A 27,585-nucleotide genomic window follows, 5' to 3' on the forward strand; every position below is an offset into this window, starting at 1 on the left:
AATATATATATAAACAGCAGTCGTTTGATGTTCAACACTTATACTTTTTTTTCCCCGTGCAACGGCATCACTCCCCGTTTTGGTATTCGGCAGTCGCTGCTCTACTCTGTTCGATTAGTCTCACAAAAAAAAAAAAAATTAGTTTTTCACTATTTCATATTATGATCGTGAGAATTAAGAGACAAAGGGGCAAATACCAGAAAGGCTAGTGTGTTAAGTGCACTTTCACCGGGTCTTCGCTCTGACCGCTTTGAACCGAGTCACCCACGGGGGCTGCCCCGCCCGGCGGGACACAGACCCCACGCCCGCCGGCGCCGTGCCCGGCTCCCCAGCCCCGTGCCCGGCTCCCCAGCCCCGTGCCCGGCTCCTGGCCCGGGGGCAGCGCCCTCCCCGGGCCGGCGCCCCGGGCCCGCCCGCCGGGGCCGCCACCTCGGCGCAGCGCGGGCTCCCGCCGCAGCGCGGGGACCGTTACAGCTCCCCCGCCCCGGGACGCCGCCGCCAGCCGCCCTCCGCAGCAGCCGAGCGCCCGCCCCCCGCTAGCCCTCGCCCTCCTCCCCGCTTTCTCCTCCCCCTCCCGGCAGCCCCGACCCCCTCCCCTCGCTGCCGAGCCCCGACCGCCCTCCTCACCTCTCAAGGTCCGGGAAGGGGGTGAGGTTGGGAGGGGCGGGGAAAGAGAAAAACCGCAAGGGAGGCCCCGGCGCCCCCTCCCCTCCCTTCCCGCTCCGCCCCGGGGCGGCCAGCAGCCCGCTCTGCCGGGGGAGGCCGCGGGCGCTGCGCGATCCCTCCCCGGCGCTAACGGGTCCCCACGGGCCCCGCTCCCGGCCCCTCCCCTGCGCGCTCGGGCGGCCCCGGCCCCAGGGCCGGCCGCGCACGCGGGGGGAGGGGCGGGGCGGGGCACAGGGGCCAGGGGCGGGGCGCCGCGCCACGCCCGCACCCCGCCGGCTCCGCCTCCTGCCCCGAGGCGGGATGCGCGCGCGGCCGCCGGCTTCCGCGCGCCGAGGGGCGGGGGAGCGCGTGGCCGTTGCTGTGCTCTGCGCTGCCGCTCCCGGCGGGGCGGCGACCGCTTCTGTGGGGTTTCTCTTGATTGACACCATAACAGGGCTCAGCGGGCCCCCACGCGCCTTTACTGTGTTCTAAAACCGCCAAGCCAAGCGTTTCCGTAACTTCCCACTCCCCCATTTAAGTGGAATAAATGCGCGGTGACACACGGCACCACCGTTAACTTCCCCTCAGAAGCTCAGCAGCGCGCGGCGCTGGGGCAGCCTGGAACGGGCACGTTTTAATGGGCAAACCCGCCCCGGCCTCTGCCAGCCTTGTTCTGCAACGCCTTACCAGTGACCTCTGCCATCCCAAGGTGGAATAATTCTCCAAATTAACAGGCTGCGTGACAGATGTGCCTCCGACTGATAAAACTGATTTAAGGCCTTGGAGATCACTGCTGAGGCGTGGCGGCGCGGGTCTCATGCCGTAATGAGGTTCGTAGTGCTGTCTTCGCCTAATTGTGTAAGGAAATGTGACCTAAGTGGCTGTGTGCTTATCTATCTGCCACTTCTCGTCCCAGCTGACTCTAAATGATTTAGCCAATTTAAACCGAATTTACCTGAAGGCTAGGATTTTCAAAGGTACTAATTGTTCCAGCTGTGTGAAAATTGTGAGCCAGGCGGAGGGAAGCATGTCCCCAGGAAGGAAAGCCCATGTTTTTCAGATCAGTTGGCAGGTCAGGCACTGATGTGATTCAGCAGGTCGCACACAGAGCTGAATGAGGCTGTCCCTGGGGGACGTGCGGACAGACCATACGCGGGCCTCCTGAACCCAGAAGTGAAACTGAAATGTGCCCTAAAGTAGATATTCCCCATCTGCTTACTGCGGAGTTCTTGGGAGCCTTCTTCTATAGAATCTGAGACGCAACATATTCTAGAGATTATTATATTAGGCTGAACCTGGGTGTGATCCTATAGGGGAATTTTTATTCTGACCTTGGGCACTACCAACAATGATGCAAGTCTGAATGTACCAGAAAGGAAGAGATACACATATTACTTTGACAAAGTCCTCCTGTTATTTTCCAGTATTTTCTCCATTCCTTCTGGGCTGAAAGGATGAGTGAACACCATGCAACCTTGAAAACAGGCAAATATAAATCACTGATATGGAAGATACTTAAGGGGCAATGTGGTGTCCCACAAAGTAGAGCTAATTTGCTCACGGACGACAAATATAAATTGTGCAGTGTTTTACTTTTAAAATTCATACCTATGGTTTTTTTATATCCTATCACTTCTGTTGTACTATACTGACAAAAAAATCAGTTCATTTTGCTTTGGTTTCTTTGCTTTCATTGCATAAAAGTGCTACATTTAAATTATCGCATTAAATTTATATTCACTACAGCTTCATTAAGACTCTTTCTGTAGAATGGCTACTGTATTTGCTTCCACCTGGCTTACTCATCTTCTGAGATAACTAGATGACGAGAAGGGCATTTCATGTTTTTAGGACATTTCTTATTTTAACTTCAACAGCATTGCTTCATTTTGGTAGTACTCAATATTGAATGGGTTGTGGGGAAAATGCTACATCAGAAGAGAGCTTTCTGAACTAATTAAATCCTTCATACTGTATATACTCTATATTTGAGTCAAATTGTTCTTACATATGCATTATTCAGAGTCCTTTTATTTGGAACGTTTCAGAAATGTTCTTTGCAGTCTCATCTGCAAGAAGAATTTATGGAATATCGTGGTGGTTGTCAGGAGGAGACACTTCACTTTTTTAACTGGAAAGATTAGCTGAAAAATTGTGACTACAATGTATAGAAATAGTGATGGCTCTATCCAGTCTTCTTCTGGTGTAAAGAGGATAGTAACATACACACTGAAGACACTATAGATTGCAACGCATCTGTCGTCTTTTAAGAATACACCAGCAACGACCACATGAACATCTCACACTTGGTTCATTGTACTTAGTACCTCACTTATTGCCAGATCAGAAGCTTTGGGTTGTAATGATAAAATTAAATGTCTGTTGAAGTCTTAAAGATTCTGTATTAAATAAAATTATCTTCCCCTAGTCCAAATGCATATGTATATAAATAAAACAATAAAATCTCCATATCTGACTCATGTGGTTCTGACTCATTTTTATAATGAGGGTCTGACAAATTTTAAAAAAATGTTTGTGGCCAAATGAGAACAAAATTCCTTCACAAAGATGATTAATTTACTCTTTAGAAGGTATATGAAAGTGGCCATTAGGGGATGATGTTCCTAAAACAAAACTGCCCCGAATGAATAAAATAGTTTCTGTGCATGATTTTTCTCTTATTTTCATCGTGGTACATGAATTTTGTCTTCAGTGTATTCATTTGCGTCATCCTTATCTATGCCAATGCAAGAACACAACTTAGCTCTCTACAACTCAACATGCACACAAGTAAAAAGAAAAGTCATATTAGAAAAAGGAAATGAATAGTCGTTATTTTGCATAAAGTCTGCACTAAGTTAAAAGCTAAACCAGGAAGGAAGTTACCACCACTGTGTTAGATGGGACCGCTTCAGTGACATGTGCTTGCTTTTGAGAAAATCAGAACTCTCCAGATTAGTACTAGGAATAATTATCATGTTTATTTTATGTTTACCTGAATTTTTCAAAATCCATGAAGGTGAGTGATCAGCTTTTAAAATAGCCTTTTATTTGTTCTAAAGTCTAATTGCAATTGAAAAGTTGGCACGTGCTTTCCTAAAAGCGAGTTAGGATGCTGTATGGAGTCTGCAAAGCATATAGATTTTTTTCATTAGATTTTTAACCAACAGAGTTTATTATTTGTGGTAACTCAAAAGGAGTTTTTAATTCAGTTACGTACACTGCAAAATTTTTTGTAACTATTTCCATGCAACTGTACTTTTACTATCTTCATCATTAAGTAGTTAAAATACATATGTTCTTTTATAGCAGATAACTCATATCTTAAAAAACAACTTTTTAAAAGTTTCTATACTTAACTCTCTATAAAACTTTCTACAATTACTATCTTATATGAGATGCTGTCTGTGAAAGAGAGATGCAGTGGTAACCTGGCAAAAAGTAGAGCGGGATAGGTGTAACTGAGTGGAGCAAATCTTTAAACATAAATCCCAAATACATCTTGATGATCCTAAAGGTCAATAATGGATTTAGGATGAATGCAAAATACATGTGTAAGTTATGCATTCGGTGCTTTCTTAAAAATCTATTAAAAAATTAACATTAAAATAGTTTTGTCACATCCATTCCTAAGGAAGCTTTTGAATAGATAAATGTTGTAATAAAAAGCATCCCTTTGACAAGTGGTATGTGTTCCCAGACATCATGAAATAGATTATTTCTGTAGCATAATTTTCTGAAAAAAATTAATATCAGAATATATCTAGATTAGGTTACTTATATTTACATTCTATTTTCATTAACCACAAAGAATAAACATGACAGTAACTAGAATGTAATTTATATATTTTTATAGTTTATAAACAAACAAACTTGGTAAGCTGTCATAAGTTTTTAATATAATGAAATTGATGAGTTAGTTTAAGATGTTGGAATAATTAATGTTTTACCTCCATGCAGAAGTAACCAAGGTATTCGCTAGCACAGCCGATGCAAATAAACAACATCATGACTATTGCCAGAAGAAAACATTGACCTTGCTGTCAAACATCAAAGAGTAATTGCATTTTTCCATTATAACTTTCCTAGATTGCTCTTATTGGTGATGCTTTATGCTGCAATAGCACAATTGCTGCAATTCTGAGATCTACATATGATCTTAATCACAGCATGTCTAAAATAAGATTGTGAAGTATATAAGCAGCATACAGCACAGAATTATATTTGGAAAATTAGAATCATTATCACATTTTGCATGTTCTGTAAACAATATGAATATATAACAGCCTGTATAACAAAGTCCAAATTAAATGAGAAAGTAAATATGTTGTGGCAAACCTAAAATATACAGAATTACTTTGCTGTAGATGTTTCAAATTGCTGGTTACCCCATGAGGCCTCACCACACAGATGTCTCGTTGGAAATCTTTGAGATGTGAATCGTTGTCACTGCATCTTCCTCTGTGAGGTCTTCTTAAGTGAGGGGCAGAGACCTAATTCCACAGGCTTTTCTAAGATCACATTAATGTTGTGGGTTCTTCAGGTTTTTAACAGAACCTCTGAAATGGCAGGCAAGCAAAGTATACAGATTGAAGTAACTGAAACTTGGATATTTTATCCTAGGGGAAGTTCCAGCCTTTTTTTTTTTAAATTCTGGAATGGGAATAAAAATGGAAATTTCTCATGAAACAAATTCAGGGGAAAATAAATCTGCAAAAAAACCAAGCCTTTAAAATTTATTGGAAGAATACAGTTCAGTATTACCAAAGTGAAATGTGTCCTTTATATTTGCAAAGCAACTCACTTGTTTGGTTACAAGTCTTTGAACCTTTAAACTACACTGCTTTAGAACAGGAGGTTCTCGTGTTGGAGTCTGATGTTCCCAATCCCAGCCATGTCCTCTGGGTCCAGCTACTTGATGGAGTGTGTCTCCTTTAATCTATCAGTTGTGTGTTCCCCAGCTTGTACTGTAGGCCTTGTATCTCTGCAGTATTATATGATTACTATCATTTCTGTAAGGAAGTGATAAAAATGGGAATTTTCTATACTGCTGAATTGATGCAAAACAGAATACCACAGATCAAATGAAAGAAAGGTCAAGCCAATCCAAAATGAAATATTTATGACTTTCTTAATAGGAAGCAAGTCTTTTACAAATTCAGATCTTCCCTATGAATAATTTTGTTTTAATGGTGTTGGATTTTCTGTGGAAAACAACTCTGTCAGTAGAGGAATTTCATAACTACAGACCTTCCTAACATTAAGCATGCGAGTTACAGATCTTTGAATATAAAGCAGTTTTCTAGAGGTACTTTGCCTGGTTTCATCTCAGTGATTCTCTTAACTCTGCAGGCCATCTGCGTTCAGATTTCACAAGACCCTTTCCACATTTCCAGTTGTGTTTCCATTTGGGAGGGTGCCTCCCAGGCCCGTGCTGAGGAGCAAGCGTTTTTGTGGGCATGGCGCTCCATCTGCCCTGCAGTCCACGGGGAAAGTCCCGTCTCTTTGCAGCCCTACTCACAGTGTCCACAACATAGATCCCTCCCTAGAAAGTCCCCTGTCCTGGGAGTTGGAAGAAAATAACGTTTATTGGTGTTAGATTGTAATCTGAATGGCTTTCTCAGGAGAGATCTTTCAAGAGGATGGTAGGCACCCTCCCTCACAGGACAGCAGTCAGACCTTTTCCACACAGATAACATGACTTTTACACATCTACAACCTGTGTGAAGTCCAGGATGGACCTCAGCGTGCTGTGCGTAAGCTGCTGCCCCAGCACTGTCAGCGGGTTCCCACATCCGCATACAAATCTCTTGGTGCAAGGGGCATAGTAGGGAGTTACCGTCAGTTGACCTGCAGAGCTGTAGCGGTGGTTTTAGGCTAGTTGCACACACACCTTGCCAGCAGAGCAGAGTAAGCATTCAGTTTCTGCTCCTGGCTCGGCTCCACAAAATGCCTCCTTCAGCTGGAAGAATTTGACATCAGGAAACTGCTCCACTCCAGGTTGCGTAGGTCAGATCATAAGCGTTTCAAGGAAAGCGTTTTGTTTCCCTTGCCTCGGGGAAAAATCAAGCCCTAAATTCTGTCTGACATTTTCCCCTTTTGTATTAAAATGTATAATTTTGTTATTTGCATAGGATGTGTATTTTACATTCCAATTTATTACATTTTATGAGGAGTTTATGACTCTCTGATGCAGTGTTAGTAAAGTGAAGATAATTGACTTTGGCATTGAATTTGGGATTTTATTTCTGTATCCTGTCTGAATCCTTCAGTGAGGCATTTCTGAGGCCAGCCTGCTGCCATGTGAGCACAGGTCGCCTCTCGAAGCTGTCAGATTGTGGCTGAGCACTGGAGCAATTAAAGGCTACGTTTTTCTCTCTATACACAAGGATTTATGAACGTACTGCTTCAGTTACTCATAGTGGGAGTTAGATGCAAAATTTCCTCTTCACGGAGATGCAAAGGTACTACTAGAATGGGAAGATCAGCTACGAAACTATAGATTAGTGCTGCATCAACTCTGGGAAGTGATTATTTGTCCTCATAAATATTTCATGTTGGGGTTCCAGAAGTTTTTTATTCTTAGATTTTTTCATCTTGAAAAAATAGTTTGAAATTAACTCAAGTGAAAATGCACAATTTGTACAATAAAATCCTACTTTAATGTGGAAGACAGCTAAAATAACACTCATCAATAATTACTTCTATGTGTTTTTTGGTACTTGCCGGAACTGCATTAATGTACTCTAGCTACAGTAATTTGATACTGAAATTGGAGTATGAATACCAAACCCAATGGTCATAATTAAGATTCATGTTTGTTGACTGAATATAAGAGAATGTGAAGGGTATGGTCTTGGGATTCAGCAGCGTTTCTGTGTATTTTCTCGGTATGGTTTCAATGTCATTGGAAATAAAGTTTTCGGCCTGAGAAGAGCTATTTTACAGCATAATTGCACTGGTATATTGCAACTGCGCAGTTCCAAGGCTAAGTTCCTCCTCCAACAGGAGTGTTACCATCTTCTTCTCATGTACAATCAAATCAGAGCAGCTTTGAAATAGGAATGTGACTAGATGCTATCACAAATTCAAGTTAGTATTACAAGAGTTTTCAGACAATTCAGCAGTAAAGTCCAGCATCTAGGTTGGTGCTTGCTTTCTCTCCCTTGTTGATGCATTTGGTTTGCTGCCATAACCCTCAAGAAAGAATGTATGTTTCATCCTAAGATGGGTAAAAGATCTATTACATGATGTTTTCATGCACATATTTGTCCATGTGTCCTGTGTGACTGTCTTGCTAATGTAATACTCTCTTTTTTTTTTTTTTTTTTTTTTTACAGCTAATACTGTAATTGTGTCATGCATGGATACCTGTTCATCAAATAACACCACTTTTCCACTTTGTACTTTTAACAATTCTTGCAAAAGATCAGTGCAACAAAGAAGAGAAATCCAGACTATTTTACTGAAGGCCATTGTAGACCATTCCAATTTCCAGAACATTCCGTGCATTTGCCAGACCTCCAGGAGGGAACAACAGTCCCATACTAAACACACAGAGTGTGAATACAGGAGAGGTGTGAATGTTGATCATCAAGGATCAGGGTCAACAGCTAAAAAAAGTAAGTAGGGAAAGCGAAATACTTAATTTTGAAGTAGTTAATTACAACATGAAATACACATTTTTATTTGGTAGTTAAAAGAAAACTATAATATGCTGCTGGTTCTCTATGGTCTTTGCAAATCTATGAACAATGTTTATTTCAGCTTGTCTTTGCATGGCTAGAAAATGAAGGTTTCATGCCAGATTCTCAGTGGCATTCGTTCCCGGCTGTCAGTGAATTGTGTCAGTAGCAAAATACTGATTTATTTTATTTGAGGATCTTGTATAAAATCGTGGATGGGAGTGGTCATTATCTTCAGGTGGTCTGCAAGGAGGGTGCGGTGAGAAAAGAGTCCCATATCCAGCAGCCACATGGAATTTCTCTGTTGCAAATTTGATCTCTGCTATCTGGCTTTTATGAACACTCTTATACCCCATCTTTGTTCTTTTAATCTTGCTAAAATTTCTAAAAGAGTTGTAGTTTCTGATGAAGGTCTACATGTTGAGTGCTGATATTATAAGTTGTGAGCAAGAATTTGAATAACTAATTTGAAGAAATACAAGAAATAACCATTTTTGTGCTTATAGTCTATGATATCGACAACTGTGTAGTATTAGATATGGCCAGAATGTTTCATAGAAGGCAGCTCTGCCCCAGCAATATGGAGAAGAATTCAGCAACGTCCACGGCTTTTCAGATGTGCCATATACACTTGCAAAGTGTCTGGAAAATTTTGGGGGAAGAGGACACTTTTCATTTTTGCTTTCCTAACATCATCAGCAAAAGAGGCAACAGGCCAAGTCCTGAATATAAGAAATGCAATTCCTTTCCAACTGCGTCATTTTCTAATTACAAAATAGCTGTCTTAACAGATAAGAAAATGACAAAACAGAAAATACATGGACAAACTCTGTTCTCAGCTGTATAACTCTAACACTTTTGACAGTGTGTTACTTACCTGTGTTCCTTGTTGACATTGTGCAAGTCTCACAGCTTGTGTGGTTTAAAGTGAAACAAGGACCTTCTGCAGCTAATAGCAGATAAACTAGATGTACACTTCAAATCTCTATAATCATATGACTTTCACTTGCTTTTTATTTTTTTCATAGCTTGATTTTTGTCTCTGTTACCTTTGACAACAGATGACAAAAAAAAAAACTGAAAAGCAAAAAGGGGCTATAATTTGTAGGGGTAATATATTTTGTATAGATAATCAATACTCTTCAGATCTGTTCAGAATATTTTTACATGGTATCCTTTTGTCCATTTCATCGTAGTCGATAATGTAAAAGCCTACTGTATGTTTTTGCAAATGAGTCAGAACTTATTTTATTGTTCTTTCTGAGAGCTGTCTTTTTGTCTACCACATATTATATAATTTTGTTTTAATTTTTAGTTCCAAAAGCGGATGGCACACTTGAAGTGAAAACAGAAGATGTAATTTATTTTTATAAATATTTTAATTTAACTACATTTTCTGAGAAAGAAGAAGTAGAGCATAATACTTACTACCTGCTGAAAATCCACATTAACAATTCTATAATTGGAAGACGAAATGCAGCTGAAGAATACCTAAATCACTCCTGTCTAGTGGCAATGATGGAAGACCAAAATGGCTGTATAAATATTTCACTGCAACTGAAGTCTTACGTGGAATGTAAGTTACAAAGGAGTCAGAAGGGAAATCAAGCCAGAAACAATATTAATCTTGCAAAAAATCTCCAGCAGGTAGTTCTACGCTTTCAGCAACCATTTGAAAGTATTTAAATATTTCACAAGAAAACAATGCAATTTTGATCATCCCTTAGTAAAAGTCTGTCTTTAGGAGGCAACTGACAGTTTTTATAGTGATTTAAAGCAGGTTCATCTGTGACTTTTTCTTTCCTAGAAACAACAGAGCAAAGTAAGTGTCTGGTTTTTGGTTTTGTTTTTTGCTTAGCAGTGACAGACTCACAAATTGCATGTATGAGAAAAGCTGGAATTACTTTTTTCCTCTCCCGTCCCTCATAATGGTATAACCCTGTTGTCTTGGTGGTAAATTAAAAAATTCCTGTTAACTTCAGTGGCAGAAGAACCAGGAGACAGGTTTGACTTCCCTTGGTTTGACTTCCCTTAATGTCGTACTGCAATATCCTACTATACAGCCTTACTACAGGACTCTTAAAAGAGAAATCTTCAGCGGAAGTAGGCTTCGTTTTCCCAGAGGACAGCCTGTCAGCTTTTTACATTTCTCTTCATGCTGCAAGAGTTTTTTGGCTGATTGCCTGACCATGGTCAGGGCTTCCAGCCTGTCTATGTGCAACATTTGCCAGCTGGGAATTGCTGAATTGTTACATTCATTTAGTTTTGTATGGCAAATGCATTTTCGGCTGTACCTTTGCTGGGAAACAATACCTGTTTTGCAGTTGGCTAAACCTATGTTAAATAAATCCAGGTGAAATTGTAGAGAGGGCAGCTTCGTTGTTTGGGGTTTTGTGGGTGTTTTTTTTCATGTGTGTGTGTTTGTTTGTTTTTTAAATAAGCAGGTCTAGCTATGAGAGGAGTATAGTTTGTAACTTGCCCTGCTAACTTGTGTCAGAAATATGACCTAACCACCATTTGCTAATGGTGATTTACCTGGGAAGTAGTTATCTCAAATTAACAACACATCTTTGTTTTATTTACTTCAAAACAAAGCTATAGAGGTGCTCAGGTCTTTGCCTAGGTAATGGTGACGGACAAGTCATTGCAAGTCGCTACAAGGTGGGGTAGAGTACTGTGTTTGAAAGGAGCCTAAATGACTGTATAAAAGATATTTTTAGTGCTGAATTAGGAGGGATGAGCTGTGCTTACCTCAAAGAGCCATGGGGTTATTGGCAGTTACCTCATGACTTCTCGGTGGAGAAGATACACAAGTAAAGTTGATGTAGGCCTAATTATGTTATTTTAAGTCAAGGAAAGGAAAACAGTGGTTTGGCTATAGTCTGTAATTTGATTTTATATGACTCATAGTAACATAGTTGGGGTTTAAAATAGTTATTTGACAATGCTAAGGTATGCGTTAACATGCAGCTGCCAAAGAAGTTCGAAAGGTCTTTCAAACAACCAGGGAGGAAAGTTCCCCACATCCTTTCTCTGCGGTGTATAGCCTGGCTTGTACTTGTTACTGAACTAATTCCCTGCAGAATGTGGGTGCATTTCTGCAGCAGCTGTTGTCCGAAAGAGCAGCCTACATCCTACACTCAGTCCCACGCTGAGTCTCCCCCAAAGCAGCTTTGGTTAAAGACCTCCCCAGAGGGGTTGTGTTGGTGACATTTCCTCACTTCTTGGTAAGAAAATGTCTATGTGTAGAATCTTACCTTCTTTTGTACATGAAGATGGACCAGGAGGTTGAGGATGCCAGTATGGGCCAGTGTTGGACAGTGGACCAATTCCTTCTGTGCTCCAACCAAACAAAGAGAGGGTATATATTGCCCTTTTTCTACCTTAAATATAAATGTTGATCGGTGAAACATTTTCTTCCTGGCTGAGTTGCATGTAACAGTTCATACAATTAGGAAAAATTTTCATTCACTTAGCTATGTATAGTTATGTGAGACATGGGGAGGCAGATGCAGGTGAAAATGAAGCTAAATTCTAGGTAGGAAACTTAATTTCAAACAACAAAGAAGTCTGAAAGTAAAAGGCATAATCTTATATTTTGTTTAAAATTTTAATCTGTGGGGATAGGCATTGTCCAAAAGCCTACCAATACAGAATGTTCTGCTTTCCTCTGCCAGTGATTTCCTGCTTCATTTTATCTCTTCTACATTTTATGGACAGATCCAATGTGTATGGTGAAGATCATTTGGCTCACTATGATTGCAGTAGTTTTTGTGTTGACTGTTTCAATTGTCATCTACAAAATAGTCCAAGAAAATGAACAAAACCGTAAGTAACAAAAAGTCGATCTGCATTAATTTAAAGCTCTATGCAATGAAAAATGTATGAATTTACAATAACAAAGCTATTGATTATTAATGTGGTTCAGACACCAATATTTTAATTGTAATATTGTAAGAGCTTCTTACCGAGGGACTGAAATACTCAAATGATTGATATAAGACTATCACCTCTCACCTCTCCAAGCTTGTTGATGGTGAATGAAGTATGGGGGTTTTTGACAGATGCTTGGTGGCCTCTGGTCCTGAGTGAGATGAACTGATTTCAGATTGATTCCAGCAGATAAAACAATTACAGATGAACCTTTTTGAAGGTCTTAAGCAGAAATGCCAATGACCAAAATAAGCAGATTGCAATACACTTTCCTTCCTGAAGCTGATTCACCTAGCTCATGGTCAAGAAAAATTACAGGATAGATAAGAGGAGATACACACTCAGCTGTCTGTCCTAAAAACTGGTTATCTAAATTCAGCAGTGGTGTAATCCTGTACAGGTCAACCAAGCTGTGCCTTCTCAACCCCAGAGCTGAATTAAGCCCAGATAACATTTCTTCTCTTTGCTGTTATTTCAGCAAAGAAAATAGTGCTATGATTTCTGAATCAGCACTACTGACTACTCCAAAGGATTAAAACTTTGCTATGAAAGAACTTGTCCTTAGTGCAGAGGCTGAAACAATTGTTTCTACGGAAAGCCTTCACCAGCCAAGACAGGGTCTCCCTGTGCAATTCATTTGGGATACAGGCTGAAATTGGGATTTACAGTATTTCTTCTAGCCATATACAGTGAAGACAGCAAGAATAACAGTGTAGGAGTACCCTGAGCTTGAGACTTTTGAGCAAACACGATAAAGTCCTCTGTACAAAGACAATACAGAAAATTGACCGCTTCTCAGCTGCTGGTCCTTTTTTTTCATCCCAAACCAGAGGAAGGTGGTACAGGGGGCACACTCTCTTTCGCTGGAATGAAAAGCATATTACTTAACCTGCTACCTGAGATAATAGCTCTTAGATGCTTTTCACAGCCATTTCCTGAGACTTTCTTCCTGTCTCAGCCCCAGTGGGCAGAATACCTTCAGACAAGCAGCACTTAGTTGCTCTGCTCTTGCCAGGCAGATTTCCCTTCCCCTTGCAGTCCGGAGCTGCCAAATGGAGACCTCGGCTACAGGGGTAATGAAGAAATGATAAGCCACATCCATTCCCCTGATCATTCTTACTGTATCCTCAGGCAGTTTTGTAATGAAAGAGCAATAGGAGTGTAGCTTTAATCGTAACTGAACAGAAGGAAGAAGAGTGCCCACACACAAAATGTTTCTGAGATTTTTTGTTTCATAATGTAAATATTTTCTGCATATATTTTTAATGAATAAGCAAAACAGTTGCTCAAAATGGCAATCTATGCCCCTTCTCCTCCCCCCAAATGATTAGAGAAAATCCTGATGATGTTATCTTGGTTAAAATACATGATCTTTTACTTATTGCTAGACCAGAACTCTGAGACCTATTTCATGTATACAGAAATCCCACAAAGTGCAAATTAGGTCTTTATAAGTGGGCTATTAAATGCTCTAATTTAAAAGGCTTTTATTTGTAATTACAAAGCTACCTACGAATGTCATGAATATGATTTCCTATGCTTTGAGTCAATACATCCAATTTTTAATGCAGGACTGTTAGTAGTGATGATTAATGATTTACTGCCTTTATCTTTAAACATAAGTTTTCTATTAAATGCAGGTTTCCCAGAATTGTCATGGACACAAGCAGGGAGGAAAAGATGCCCTTTTGAGGCTTTTAAGTACTCATTGGCTTCTAGAATACATTTTCTGTTGATAGAGGAATACTGTTTTTATGACTTAAATTTACAATATATAACATTACAAATAACATCAATATGTTACTGACAAAAAGAGAAGCATACAAAAATCAGATTGAAGGGTTGTGCTCCGTATCTCTATATATTACAATGCTACCTTTAATTGCAAGTCTACATATGGCTTTTTCAGTGCTGCCCAAAGAACATAGCAAACTGTTACTATGTGCCTAAAACAGCTGCTAAGAGTTTTTACAGTCATGATTCGGTTAGCAGTTTTTATCTTTATTTTCTGAGCACTACTGGAAGCTGTTAAGAAATATGGAATTATTAATTTCCTCTTGAGACCTTCCAAGACATTCCGCTAGGCAGACTTTGAGAGTCTCTGAAACATTAATGAAGTTATTTCCATGAGTGCATAAAATAAAATATCCAAATAAACTTGGTGGAGGTTACTACTGATCCGTGACAAAGGAGCTAAATTAGAGATCAGTCCTTTTGCCTTTTCCCTTCCACTCTTGTCTTCCAACCACTTTCAGAGCTTCCTCTGACATTAACTGTTGCAGTGCCTGCTTAGGGCTTCAGCGCATTAGATCTCCGCTCGCTATTCATAATTTCATGAATTTATTAAAGAGGAAGTTTTCTAGTGCTCTCAGAATAAAAATATAAAAATCAATCCTGTTATGTCGAATTGGAACAAGCCCATCATTAGAAGCTGGCTGAGCCCTGAACTGCGTCACTGTAGCACAGGGCTAACCATAGGAGATGCACAATCCACTGCATCAACCCCACCAAGAGCACGGAATTAAGGGAGCAGCTGAAGGATAGAAAGACTGAGGAGTTTCTGAACTGTGTGCTGAGGAACAGGCAGAGGTGTTCAACCCAGATCTATCTTTCTCTCTCTGGGTGGTGTAGAGCTTGCCCTCAAACTGTGCTGCCAAAGATGAGCACTCCACACTTGCAAAGAATCTGTCAGCTTCCTAGGAGCCAGGACACTCCATCCTTGCTATTCCACTGTCAGCAGTGTGAGTCTGAACCTGTACCAGAACACATACTTCTAAGATAACCTTCCAAAATTTGTTCAAGGTACATGGTGAAAGAGGCAAACCTGAATGGAATTTCCAAAGCATTTTGTTCAGGAAAATATAAAACATCTGGCCCTAGGTTTTTCTCATCACTTTATTTCAAAACATTCATGTTTTTTCATGGAAGGTGTGTAACAGTTTAAGAAGGTGTCCACCAACTTTTCATCTAATCGGTGCTGCATGTAATTCTGTAGCTGAGTATAATGCATTTTGTTTAAAACAGATTACAAACGCAGAGTAGCAGCAGTTTCTGCTGTTCTAAGAAGAAAGAGCTCTAGACGTGCAAGAAGAGCTATGTCTGCTCCTGAAATTCATCCTTTTCCTGGTAAGTAATAAAAAAGTAAAATGAAAACTTAACAAATCTTGAGGCATGAGAAGGTCAAGAAAGACCTTTTAAGTCTTTCCTGTCAGAGGATGCTTCAGGTTTGTTTCAGAGTTACCTTGATCCTACACAAATTTGATCTGGCTTATGTTATGGAAACATTTTTATATCATAAATAAATCTGATGATAAAACTACAAGTAGACTTACGTGTATCATGTGGGAATGCTTCCCCCAGTCTTCCAAATGTGTTGCATTAATGACTTTGGGCTTTTTGCCTCCTTTTATTTTTTGATCATGTTGTGTGTTACATTTGAGGTTTGGCAGCTGAGTGCTTTGTGTGTGTATGAAAAGTATACAGACATGTACACACATGTATGTATGCTCCACGTGTTTATGACTCTTGACAAAATCTGCTACCAAAGGACAGAATGGGTAACTTGGAGAATGAGTCTGCTGGCACTTTGTAGCCTATTTCTAGGGAAAAAATCTCACAAAGTACAATCTTCTAGTCTCAGAGAGGAATTAAAATGTGGTCTTCTGAGAGTGTAGTATGTTTAGCACAGATAAATTAAATGGCAGAGCTTAACTCAAAGTTTTCATTCCAGAAATTATTATTTGGTAACAAATCTCTGTGTGAGGGGAAATTAGCATCTGTAGCTCTGAGAGGTATTGACACTGCTAGAAGAGTCACAGGCTTTAATAAATTCTATGGATTCTGGTTTCATGAAGGGAGCTCTATCTTTAAAAAGATTAACACGGACATATAGAATTATAGCTCTGAATGGCAAACCAACCTCCCTCCAAAACAAGAACTACAAAGTCAGCAAATGAAAAAAAAATTAAATTTGGCTAGGCTTGGGTACCTCCCAGTTTGTTTTGTCAGTTCTTCAGGAATAAGAGAAGACTCGGTAATTTCTCTCTACAACTCAGTAACTCATAGCATTTCAATTTTACACAGGAAAGAATGAATAGCTCCCTGTCCGTCTGAACTCTCCCGGGAGTACGATTAATGCCACTCACTTCTAAAGCACTGGCTACGTCTAAGATGTATTTATGAGATCATTATTTTCATCCCACAGGAAAGGAATTACCTTTCTGATATCTTTTGTCTTGAGTAGCTTCACTAATACAATACCTGTTTTATCAGCATGTTCACAAGGGCATTCTTAGTGTTGTATATCCAAAGGCATTTTTAATGACGGAGTTTTATGGAAATTCAAATCTAGATTTTTACTAGATTTTACTGAAGAGAATAGGAATGCCATATTGGTCTGTCATTCTGACTTCTGTGTTCGTCCCACTTCAATCTATCCATTTAACCCAGAAAGATGTTTAGTGGTATGAACTGCTATAATAGGTTTTATTTTAATATGAAATTTCTTGATTTCACACACCATAATTCCAGTCAGTCCAGTCAATTTCCCAATTTATACCAATATAATTTAAAGTGGAATCAAGACCATATGAAAATAGTTTATTTTTTCCGCAGTTGCTAAGTTTAAGATTTGCTACTGCAATAATGGATTATAACTAGCCAGAGATGACTTACTAGATAGTCCTTGATAGTATTTTCACTATCATTGGTGCATAGCTTGAAATCTTGAATCAATACATTGAGGTCCACTGAAGACAATACAACCAGCCTGGAAACATTGTAATGAGAATAAGTAACTATATATCTGAGAAGATGTGACAGTATCTCATAGAGATGAAAAGATGTATAGGTACTTCTAAAAGGTTGTTCCAAGTTCAGAAAGGATAAGGACAGAAAAAGAAGGAAACCTCTACTTTGAGAATGAGAATTATTTCCTAGATAGGCTCAGGAAATTACTGTCTTAATATCACTGTGGTCCTACAAAAGGATAATTTACAGCATGGATGCCAGTTTTGTGAAACAGTTACTGGTTCTATGTCCACGAATCATTACCATTAAGACCAGTGGCCAGAGGAAAGGAGGAAAAATGTACAATATGTTCTCTAGGGTAGGATGAAAATTGCAGCCTTCCAAATTCATGGCACTACAAAGGATTAAGCACATATAGTGAAGATAGGGCAGCTTTAAGCACTCTGGTCATAAACGTTGATTAAACATTGCCTGTGCTGTTAAGCCAAAAAAGTATTCACTAGAGCATGGGCTGTACAGAGTATGTTTTCTAGACTTTGTATCTGTTCCTGCCATTGCATTTCTGTAAAACAGTCCCTTGAATGGTATGAATGGACAAAACATGGTTGCCCTTAAATGCGGCCACAAGAGAAGGGAAAGAGCACAGAGTGCTTTTTCTTCAGGGCAAGAAGTACATATTCTTTAAGTGGCTGATCTGTACTTCTAGACAGAGAGCATTTTTGTGTCAAATAGGACTTGATAGCAGTAGCACATGGAAAATAATCCACAGAATAAAAGTCAATTCCTTGCTTTGTGTTCATGACAGAGAATCTTAGGGATCTTCCCACGGAAGAGACTTTTATTGCAAGAATTTCTTTGAGGAGCTTTCTCAAATTGAAGAGGCAGTAGAAGAGGGTTTGGAATAACTTGATAAATTAATAATAGCAATTAGAAGGACTAGGCAGTATTCCCCACAGTGTTTTAAAATAACTTGGATAGAAACTGCTAAACTGTCACACACAGCTTACTGCTTAAATCAGCCTCAGTTCCAGAGGAAGGGGAGGCAGCTACACTTACCCTGCTTGTAGCCCACTTGCCCTAAGCCACTTTAGTACCTTTTCCCTACTAGCAGCTGATGCAGTATAGCTACTCTCATGTGGCTGTATCCTAAAAAAAATAAGCTTGGGGATATGGCACAGAATTATTTGTTGGGAGCAGGCTGCTGTGTGTGAACTGTACACTATGTTATTAAAAAAAAAAAAAGAAGAAATGGCACAGGAAACTTACTGCATAAATCAGGGTGTTTAGTACCTAGACTGGATCTGCCTAGCAGGGTCCTTTCATACTGGAAGTGTCATTAATATAATTATATGGGATAGACTTAAGTTTGAGTATATATTACTAGAAGTTTACCACCATAAATTCCCATTTAGACCTTCTTTTCCTAGTGCAAGAATGACATTCCTTGTTTATTTTTATCCTATTTTGAAAGCAGTGTGAGTTCTTTTGGAAAAAAAGGCCTGCTCCCATTCCTATGGTAGAGTGAGACCATTCAGTCAGGGAATCATATTGTTAATATCAGCATGTTATTACTCTGCAATCTGTGCGGGCAACCTTAGTTCAAACATAATGCCTTGTTTTTCATTGCTCCAATGCTATCCTCCTCTCATTTTCAGAGATACTCCATTGGCTCACAGAGTCACTGTTTGGTTCATTACATTTAAGAAAAAAATACAGGATTCCTCGACTCACTTCTCTAGCTCATGGTAATGCAAAGTTATTTCTGATGGATGGTAATTTTGTAACTCATCCTGAAAGAAGAACATTGCAGGATCACAGTGACAACCAGGACTCAGAGAATAAAACCTCAGGGTTTCTGGCCTGCAGTTGTTTTCTGGACTGTTTAGACTTTGTGGCATCCATAGCATTTGATAAAAGTGAACTTGACAGCTGTAATTTGCGCATAAAAACCAACAAGACAAATTTCGCTCAGTAATTTGAATTCCTGTATTGTTTTCTGTGCTATTCTGTTAAAATAATAGTTCCTCTCCTACAAGATTAGAGGAAATAGGCAAAATTCTGCCATCTCTCTGATGTGTTGCTACAGCTGCAGGTTATTTGACAGGTTGGAAATAGAAGCAACCGCTGGCTCAGTAGTGTCAGGGCTCACGTCCCAGTGAATTCAGACTCACTCCTCCTTGTATTCTGCCAGATTTTCTTTTTAGCAAAGAGGACAGGCAGGATACATCTTCTACAGCATTGAATAGATGCAAAGCCAAAAAAAGGGGGAATTAATTTAATCTTGGCTAAGTGAAACATCACCTGTTTGATTTTGATCCTTCTCAGTTCTTGACATAGCTGAATGGTTGTCTTTTCCTCTGTGACTTAAATGAATAATGTCGGGAAAAACCATGCTTGTCACAGTATTCAATATTTAACACAGACTTAATGTTTCTAAGACACAACACTTCTGGAGAAAAATGTGAAGCCTTATTACCACTTGGGATCTTTTTAAAAATTTTTCAGATAGGAGGATAAAATCTATACGATGCGGGTAATTTTAGGGAGCTTTTTATAGCCACTGTATGCTTTCAGTGGAGCACTGATGCACAAGGGGCCAGTTCTCTGCTCGGGTTGCGTGCACATAGAACAGCGTTACACACAGGCTTGGAAGGGATGATCAGCCCACATTCCCATGCTCTGCAGGTCCATCCTGAGGGTGAAACAAGATCCATTGCTATTTTTAAAACTACCACAGTTTTATTTTAGCTTTGCTTTTCATATTCAGTTGCTTAATTGCCAAGAATGAAACTCCATTTTTCGATTGAATTTGTAAAGAGAGAAGCCCACATGATATAGTGAGTGGAGAAGGGATGTAGCTACATATAAGTGACACAGTTCATCCTGGTTTTACAAACTCAGTAGAAAACACATTTGTAGGTTTGCAGAAGTTACAGATGTTTGGGGGCAGGATGGACCTGGAGTTATGATGTTAAGATTCTATGGTAGTACTTTGTAAAATCCATTACATTAACGACTCTGACTTCATTAGCCTGACAATGCTATTTCTGTGTTTCTTTATCTATATCCCAGTAAGATATCATATCAGTATCTGTGTTGCCAGTGTGCTAAAGGGATCACCACACCTTTCCCTGCCTGTGAGGTGCATGCTGTCATCTTTGTTAACAACAGGATGATGCCCAGCAGCTCCCCCTGTGTGTATGACAACTTACCTGAGGCCATGTCTCATGTTCCCTGGTGGCAATCTGGGCTGCTCATCTGTGAAAATGAATCAGAAAGATCATACTCTAAATTTCAGTTGTTTCTGCTTAACTGGCCAACTGTAGCTTTTTGTATTTTGAGAGGATCTTAGTTAACCCCAACTTTGCATGCTTTTGTATTTTCACTACCAGTAATTTTTCCAAGAGCATTTAGTTGCCTACCTTCAAGCTGCGTCCTGAGGAGACTTGGGATCAGCATGTTATAGTCCCACTAGTATCACATGGAAGTTAAATACGAAACATGGTTAGTACTTTCAGGAGTTCCTGACATGTATCTGCATTTCTAGGCACTGAAATCCCACTAACAAACTGGCTGTCCACCTCTGCCTTGTGTTCAGATAGGTCTCAAATGTTTTCTAACTTGCAGATTCAGTGTTTAACACTCTGCAAATGTTCTTCCTATTTAATAATATGGATAAAAATGATTTTATCTTTCAATAGTAAAAACCAGCAAACAACAGATTCCACTTACTGCACAGACCACAAAGATACTGCCCATAATTCCTGAACAAGACCATTGTCATGTGGGTGCATCAGCTGTAGAAGGTAAGTAAATATCTCACAACTCAAATTATTCTGTTTTGCCTCGTATTTTTAGAAATAATAGTATGCAATATCTGCTCAAAATAAATTATGACTTCTTCTAGCCAAATATGTGAGATTACAAACTGGAAAATGTGAGAGTTAGGCTGCAGGGAAACAAATTAAATTTCCTTCTGCTACCAAGAGTCATCTATAAACTGTTAGCCTTTTAAAACCCGCATGTCCGTCAAGTCCCCAGCACAAATTCTGACACTAATTTTCTGGTGTAGAATATTGTGTCCTGGACAACAGCATTATGCTGACATTTCTGACAAATGCAGAGGAAAGAATAAATTTCAAATGATCTCTGAAGAGAATCATGTCCTCAAAATAAATAGTTTCCTGATCAAATTCCCCAAACAAAAGAAATTGATCACTTTGTCATTATTACACCAGTCAGAAGAAGTGACAAGAAATTGGTTTCAGCTTGGAACTCAAACTAGTCTCCCACTTCTAACTTTCTCAAGCTGTTGTGTTCCAGTAAATTGTTTCAAGAAGTCCAGATGTAAGGAAACAAGTTGGAAAAGAAATGTGCAGTAAGCTATACCTCTTTCTGGCAATTCTCATAACACCTAGAAATGGAACAGATGCTACTTGAATAAGCAATGCAGACTAATATATCAATTGCATAGACAAGGTTATGGCCACTTGCACAGATTGCATTACTGTTTATGGCAATTTCTTTAGGTTAAAAAGCTTAAGAAAGTCCTTCTTTACATCTATTTTAATTGGATGGAGTTTTATTGAAAACTCAATATCATGTCCTGCTATCTTTTTAATGTGTTAAAAAAAACTATGTACTGAAGAGAAGGTTGATTTTTGTGCTTCATGTGGAACCATAAACAATGAAGTTGCATGTTGAGAGCAGAGCTAAAGAAAAAATTTTGAACAGCATTGCTGACAGAAGATGAGGTACTGCCTTGATAAATTCATAGTTGAGCTGGATCATTGTTTGGCTTTTGAGAGAGACTAGCTGGGCTACAGGACAGTATATTACAGTAATTCAAAATAGTGACCACTTTTAAAGTGATTTCCATCTTAGGAGGACTTAGAAAGATGGAAAGGTGTCATTATTACTATTCTATAATGAGGGTATCAGTTGGCAGGGTAAGATAACATGACTTGGGAAGTCCATGACATAGGTGAGAGCAGTCCTGAGACCATCTGAGTTCAGCTGTTTGCCCTTTGGATGTCACAAGCTTTGGCTGAGTGATCAGGCCCCTTCCCAGAGCCACATCAGCCTCTGCATGGCAGCTTCTTCCCTTCTCCAGGGACTCCTCCCAACCACCTCAGTATCAGACCATTTCTTTTTTCTGGTATCTGCCAACATTCTCTCAGGTAAATCTTCATCTTCCCATATCCCTGTCTGCCATGTACCTGCCCACCTTTATTGTTTCCTATGAGAGTATTTACTCCCGGGTTAAAAACAAGACATTTCTAAGATTGTAATAAGATGTGTTGCTAAGGAGGTGCTCACCACTATTCAGAATAATGGCTGATAAGTAGAATGCTTTGTCCTTCCAGAATGTTCGGTTCATCAAAACTCAACTTTTAGAAGGAAGAAAGACAATGTCGTGGCCCATTCCCATGCAAATTTAACTTTTGTGTTCCTAGAGGTGGGAGGAATTCTTGGGACTGACCTGCTAGCACTCCTTTTGCTTTCATTATCTTAACTGTGGTGCAAGGGCAGAAAGAAGAGATGGAACAACTTTGCAGATCTTTGATTGCTCTGTGAGGCAACATATGAGATCCAGGACACTTTGGGATGAAGTTATCCCTTTCCTTACTCTCTGGGTCAGTGACTGAAAGAGAAAGGTTAGGTATCTTGAGAAGCCCCAGATACCTTGCTCCAGTGCTGCGCTGTACAGAAGCAGCTCGTTTTCCTGGTCATAATGCAGTCTTCCCGTCAGAAGGACTGCTGGTAGTGAGCTGAAAGCTGGCGGTGATACGTGGTATTGATGCAGAATACAGGAAATTGTAATGTTACGTGACAGCGAGTGGAAAGGTTATTAAAGGGCATGGCTAGAGAGGCGAGAGCTTAGGTCTAGATCTTGAGTTTTATCACATTAGGTTTTGAATAACATTTCTCAAAGGAATGCTGTCTCAAAGCTAAATACTCTGTGAAAATAATAAATACACTTTCTGGTTTAGTTTTGCTTCACTTCCTGCAAGGAAGCATTTCCCTCTTCATCTGATAAGGTCTGATTCAACCCGTCACTACTTGTGTTTGTGAGTGGTTTGGTGGCTAATGGCATGGCAGTTACAGGAAATCTTGCTAGCTAAAGTCTTGGTTACTGAGGCTGTGGAAGGAGATTGTGGTCTACTTTTCTCATGAGTGCCAGGGTTGTCCCTGTAAAGTCTCTAGAATGCTACTAAAGACTCCTTTGCTCAACAGGGAGGAGGTGGCTGCATTACAAGTGCTGCACATGAACACAGGAGAGCATTCACTTAAAAACAAACAAACAAACAAATAAATAAATGAGACCCAGACATACATCTTGGTGTTTTTCAGGCTCAGTACACATGTCTCAAGGAGTGAATCCTGTCTCAAGGAGTGAATTCTCTCTGTGTTTGTCCTGCCCTTGTGTCAGTCTGCCTTTCCCCAGTGGTAGGGCCACCTGGAGTCTGGGCAGACTGGCTGTGCTGGTCTCGCTGGCCTCTTCCACACCAAAGCTGCACTTCAGCCTTACAGTGATCATGGCAGGATAAAAACCAGATGTGTACAGCATGAAGAGTAATTGTGAGCCCCCTCCTGCGGTGCTTCTGTACTCAGTGCTGTGTTCTCTGAAGCAAAAAGAGTGTTAATGGATTTCATGAATGACAAGGGACAGAACAGTGTTCTCTCTTATTTGGGGAAATTAGAGACAGACACAGACCTGACACAGTGTCTTAAAGCCAACTGTTGTGGACTTCTTTTTTTTTTTTTTTTTGGTAAAAAGCATCCAGTGTCATGCTCTGAGCTGTTGTTAGATCAAATTCATACAAATTGGTTACTACTACCCCAAACACTTTATTTACTGCATCAGCCTCTTTGGCAGTCAATGCCCCAAAGACAAGATGACACAATCTTAGTGTCCTGCCTCCCATTAGTTCTCTTAATAAAATAAGTGGATGTGTCAAAGGCTGCATAAAAGCTAATCAAAGTTCCACAACAGCAATTGCCAGCAGTTTTAGTGTTCTGCCTTTTATCATCAGCACTGCCATCTTTCTTTGTAAAGAACTTTGAGATCCTTGAAGACCTAAGGTGCTTTACGTCTCTGTATTTCTTTCTGAGTGATGGCGTAGCTGTACAGTTAGATAAGACACATTGGTCTGTCAGTGAATATGGCATCTAAGGGACATAAGGTAGATGACAGGTAACTGACAGGGATGACGCACAGGGGAAGCGTGTGTATGGCTAAAAAGGTGAAAATCTTTTTCACAGAAATTGCAAAATAAACGAAATTGATGGGTCCCTTTCCTCTCTTACAATCTAAAAGCAAGTGGACATGAAACCTCCCATATGGGGTGGCTGGCACAAGAGATCAGTAAGTAACAAAGTCTACAAGAAACTGATTCCTATCCAGCTACATTCACAGTATCATTGCTGTTGTTTTCTGAGGATACCCTCCTCTAGCAATTTAGAAATTTGGTTGTGCAGATTCCAGTCTAATACCAGGAAAATTCAATGCAGGTCCGCCTAGGGCAGTCCTGCGCTTTGGCTCAGGGCCCCGGTGCCATCCTGAAGAGGTCTTCAACTGCCATCATTGCAGAACTTGGTAGCACAAACAGAAAGGGCAACTGAAAATACTCTTTGCCTGCTTTTCCTTATGTCATTGTAGCTTTACAAAAATGTTTTCATATTTAGAAGAATGCCTCTCTCATCTGTCTTTGAGCAAGACACCCACACAAACAACAGATGATACAAATTATTCAGGGAAAACAGTGAAACGCATAGTTCAAAACATTCTAGCAAAGGCACATACTAAACGTGCTCAGCAGCCAGAGATTATAGTTAAGCTGTTTTTATAAATCATGCATGTATTTATAAAGAACAGTAGGTGTGATTTGAAATTGCTGGGATCCTTCCAATTACCCTTTTGACACTTTTTCTGCAAAGCATCATTTCAGTGCTCAGAAGTGATAGTACTGTGATTAAAGTCATCATAAAATTGGGTGTGATGCTGCTGAAGGCAGAAGTTCCTTCTAGTACTGGAATAATGGCTCTGCCAGTTTGCCTACAGATAACTACGAACAAAGATACATGCCCACATGCAGCTTTAAATTATTTTCATGACTGTATGCAGTCACTCAGTTACATATTTATTTTTTTAAATGCCATGAAAGATAATCCCTCCTTTGTTTCTGCTTCCATAATAGTTTCAAATCTTAATCAGAGATTAAAATGAAAAGTCCTCTCGGTACGAAAGCACTCACAGAATCAGATTGCTGAGCGCATTCCAGGGTACTTGGCACAATTATTGGTCTCTGCATAACATGCATGCCAGGATGTGTTTCTCTCCAAAACAGGCACTGAGAGGTTGTTGAAGGGAAGCACTCCTGCTTGCTTGCAGAACTGGACCATAATGGGCACTGGGCAGGCTGTTCAAACCCCGTTCCATTAGCCAACATCAATTCTTGATGCATTGTATCTTGCCTACGCTTGTCATTTTCCAGCTCACTTCAGCAGCTGCTGCCCCCAGTATGGTTTCACAGCCAAGGAACACTCCTTATCCCAGTTCTTATGATGTAAAGGAAAAGGGAGACAGATGTTGTTATTGGGCCCGCAGCTACATGAACGACCAGAATGGGTGAAAAGCTGCATTTGCTTTTTCACTCAGTGTAAGAAGTACAGAAATCCTATGCCTGCAACGGCATTGTGTGGTTCCCTGAAAACTGAGATGAGTTTGGCTGGGATCTGGGCATTTTCATATTGCAATGTTCCCCATCACATGCTACTCTGGGAGCTGCAGTCCAAATTTCAAAAGTCTCATTGATAATTACTGAAGAATATTTCTCACTTGGGAATGTGGAATAAGCTGGTTTTATTTAATTATTTCCAAATTTATCCTAATATATACAAGCACGGCATGGGAAATGCAGTTGGCCACAGGTCTGCAAATTCTTCCATGCAGCTGGTGGTTCAGATTGGTCTATTTTTATTTTTTCCCATTAGGATAATTCAGCTTATTTGGGCTCAGCTGCAGTGAGACCTTGTTACTACCCCAAAGTTACTTCTGAACTCTCTGCTGCAGGTGGAGTAGTTCATGAAGAGACGCCCAGGAGCTGACACAGAGCAAGAGATTCTGGAGTGGAAGCAGATACCATATAAAACTCTTTCTGCCCTCATCTAGCTGCTGGGAGGGAAGAAAAGAGAGTGAATCCTGCTCAGTTAGTTGAAGGAAAGAGATGGATCACCACCTACCTTTAAAAGGCAGTTCCAGGCAAACCCTGTGTAGATGCAGAAACGCTGTTCAGACACTTGAGCAGGTGGATGGGGATGGTCTCCAGGCACCTTCTGGCCCTGTGCGCTCTTGCATTGCCAAACTGCCCTGGCAGTGAATGAAGTCCAGGGCTTCTTGCTCAGGTTCCTGTGTCGCGCTCTCCTGGGGCAGGTACCTAAGCCACCATCCTGGTGGCAGGTACCGTTCTTAGGTCTTTTCCTCCAGCCTGATGAGTATCTTCCATTTTGTCTGCCTCCTAGTCACCTCGTTGTTTTGTTTTGCAATAAAGAATTCATTACTGTGAAAGTCAAAAGCATGACCTTGAATATAAACTGGGAAAGACTGCTTTTTTAACCTCCTCTTTTTTTTTTTTTCTTTTTTCCTGATATTGTTTTCTTTAGTTTGAGATGTCACCATATGAAATATGGTTACTGTTAGATGAAAGAAGACACATCATACACCACAGAAGAAAGTATCTCCATTTTATCTCCGTTTCCAGTTTGGGGAGTTATATTATCCTTCTTTTCATGAGAATGCCAACTATGCATTTCAGTGGAGAAGCTCCATTTTATCTGCCATCAGAACTAGCTGGTATTAAGAAAATATGAATGATGGACAAACATGTTTCGCTGTAGAATCAACTTCACTAGGAGAGTATAGATTTCACATCTGTTTTCTGTTCATTTAGGATTTATGCTTAATCGTATGGATCTGAGATAATCCTTGCAATAATTTTCATTTTCTCTGTCGGAGACAAAATTTATTCTGTATTCTCCATAGGATAAGAAAATCTGTTTAAAGATAGAAATGCTCCTCTACTTTCATGAAACAAGCACATTTTTCAGTCTGTTTTATGGCATAGGTGACTAAGATGCTGAAAAGATACAATTTCTGGCTGTTGAGGAAGATGGTCGAAGAATCATAGAAGGAAAGAACTCTGCAGTGCATTTTCATTTCTGCAGTAAACCAGAAAGACCTTAATAAATTCTGCAACATCTTACTGGATAAAGAAAAAAATGTGGAAAAATAGTAATTTGGCTTCAAACCACAAAATCATTACTATTGGTTTTTAATAACTCATTAAGACACCAAAAGGGCTTTGTACTTTTTGATAAATTGCATTTCTATATTTTGTACTTGCTGAGGTAATTAGTATTCAGACTCATTATCTCCTGGATATTTTCCTTACTCTCCGTTTATTACTGCTCCTCTGAGGGGAATGGAGCTGTTTGGGCTGAGCAGGGTCCCAAACCCATTCGGTGGTAACACGTTATTTGTGGGTACAATTTCAGCAGCAATTACTGGGCA

The 27,585-nt window shown here is 40.1% G+C and overlaps 3 protein-coding genes across 4 annotated transcripts in view; 1 reads left to right on the forward strand and 2 right to left on the reverse strand.

The window, feature by feature from the left end:
* The window catches only part of KLHL5 (kelch like family member 5), a 57,626-nt gene extending 56,778 nt beyond the window's left edge, over positions 1-848 (reverse strand). For both annotated transcript variants that reach the window (XM_065634176.1, XM_065634175.1), the window contains exon 1: positions 628-848. The gene's annotated coding sequence lies outside the window, so the exon portion shown is untranslated. The remainder of the gene's footprint in view (positions 1-627) is intronic.
* A 2,701-nt stretch (positions 849-3,549) lies between these two features.
* On the forward strand, positions 3,550-26,737 carry TMEM156 (transmembrane protein 156). The gene is made up of 7 exons (XM_065634677.1): positions 3,550-3,664; positions 7,986-8,267; positions 9,646-9,906; positions 12,051-12,158; positions 15,288-15,389; positions 20,714-20,818; positions 26,679-26,737. Exons 1-7 carry the CDS (start codon positions 3,565-3,567, stop codon positions 26,681-26,683), a joined length of 963 nt encoding a protein of 320 aa, XP_065490749.1. The 5' UTR covers positions 3,550-3,564; the 3' UTR covers positions 26,684-26,737.
* Positions 26,497-27,585, reverse strand: part of FAM114A1 (family with sequence similarity 114 member A1) — a 40,456-nt gene continuing 39,367 nt past the window's right edge. The window contains exon 15 of the transcript XR_010606099.1: positions 26,497-26,575. The gene's annotated coding sequence lies outside the window, so the exon portion shown is untranslated. The remainder of the gene's footprint in view (positions 26,576-27,585) is intronic.

This window comes from Caloenas nicobarica, chromosome 4 (assembly GCF_036013445.1).
Source record: "Caloenas nicobarica isolate bCalNic1 chromosome 4, bCalNic1.hap1, whole genome shotgun sequence".
NCBI classification, from domain to species: Eukaryota; Metazoa; Chordata; class Aves; order Columbiformes; family Columbidae; genus Caloenas; species Caloenas nicobarica.

Bases quoted from the DNA above. Each gene is read 5' to 3' on its own strand.
- TMEM156 (XM_065634677.1), top strand. From the start codon at position 3,565: ATGTGCTTGCTTTTGAGAAAATCAGAACTCTCCAGATTAGTACTAGGA. The intron at 9,907-12,050 runs GTAAGTTACAAA...TTTTATGGACAG, and splicing joins ACTGAAGTCTTACGTGGAAT to ATCCAATGTGTATGGTGAAG. The intron at 15,390-20,713 runs GTAAGTAATAAA...ATCTTTCAATAG, and splicing joins TGAAATTCATCCTTTTCCTG to TAAAAACCAGCAAACAACAG.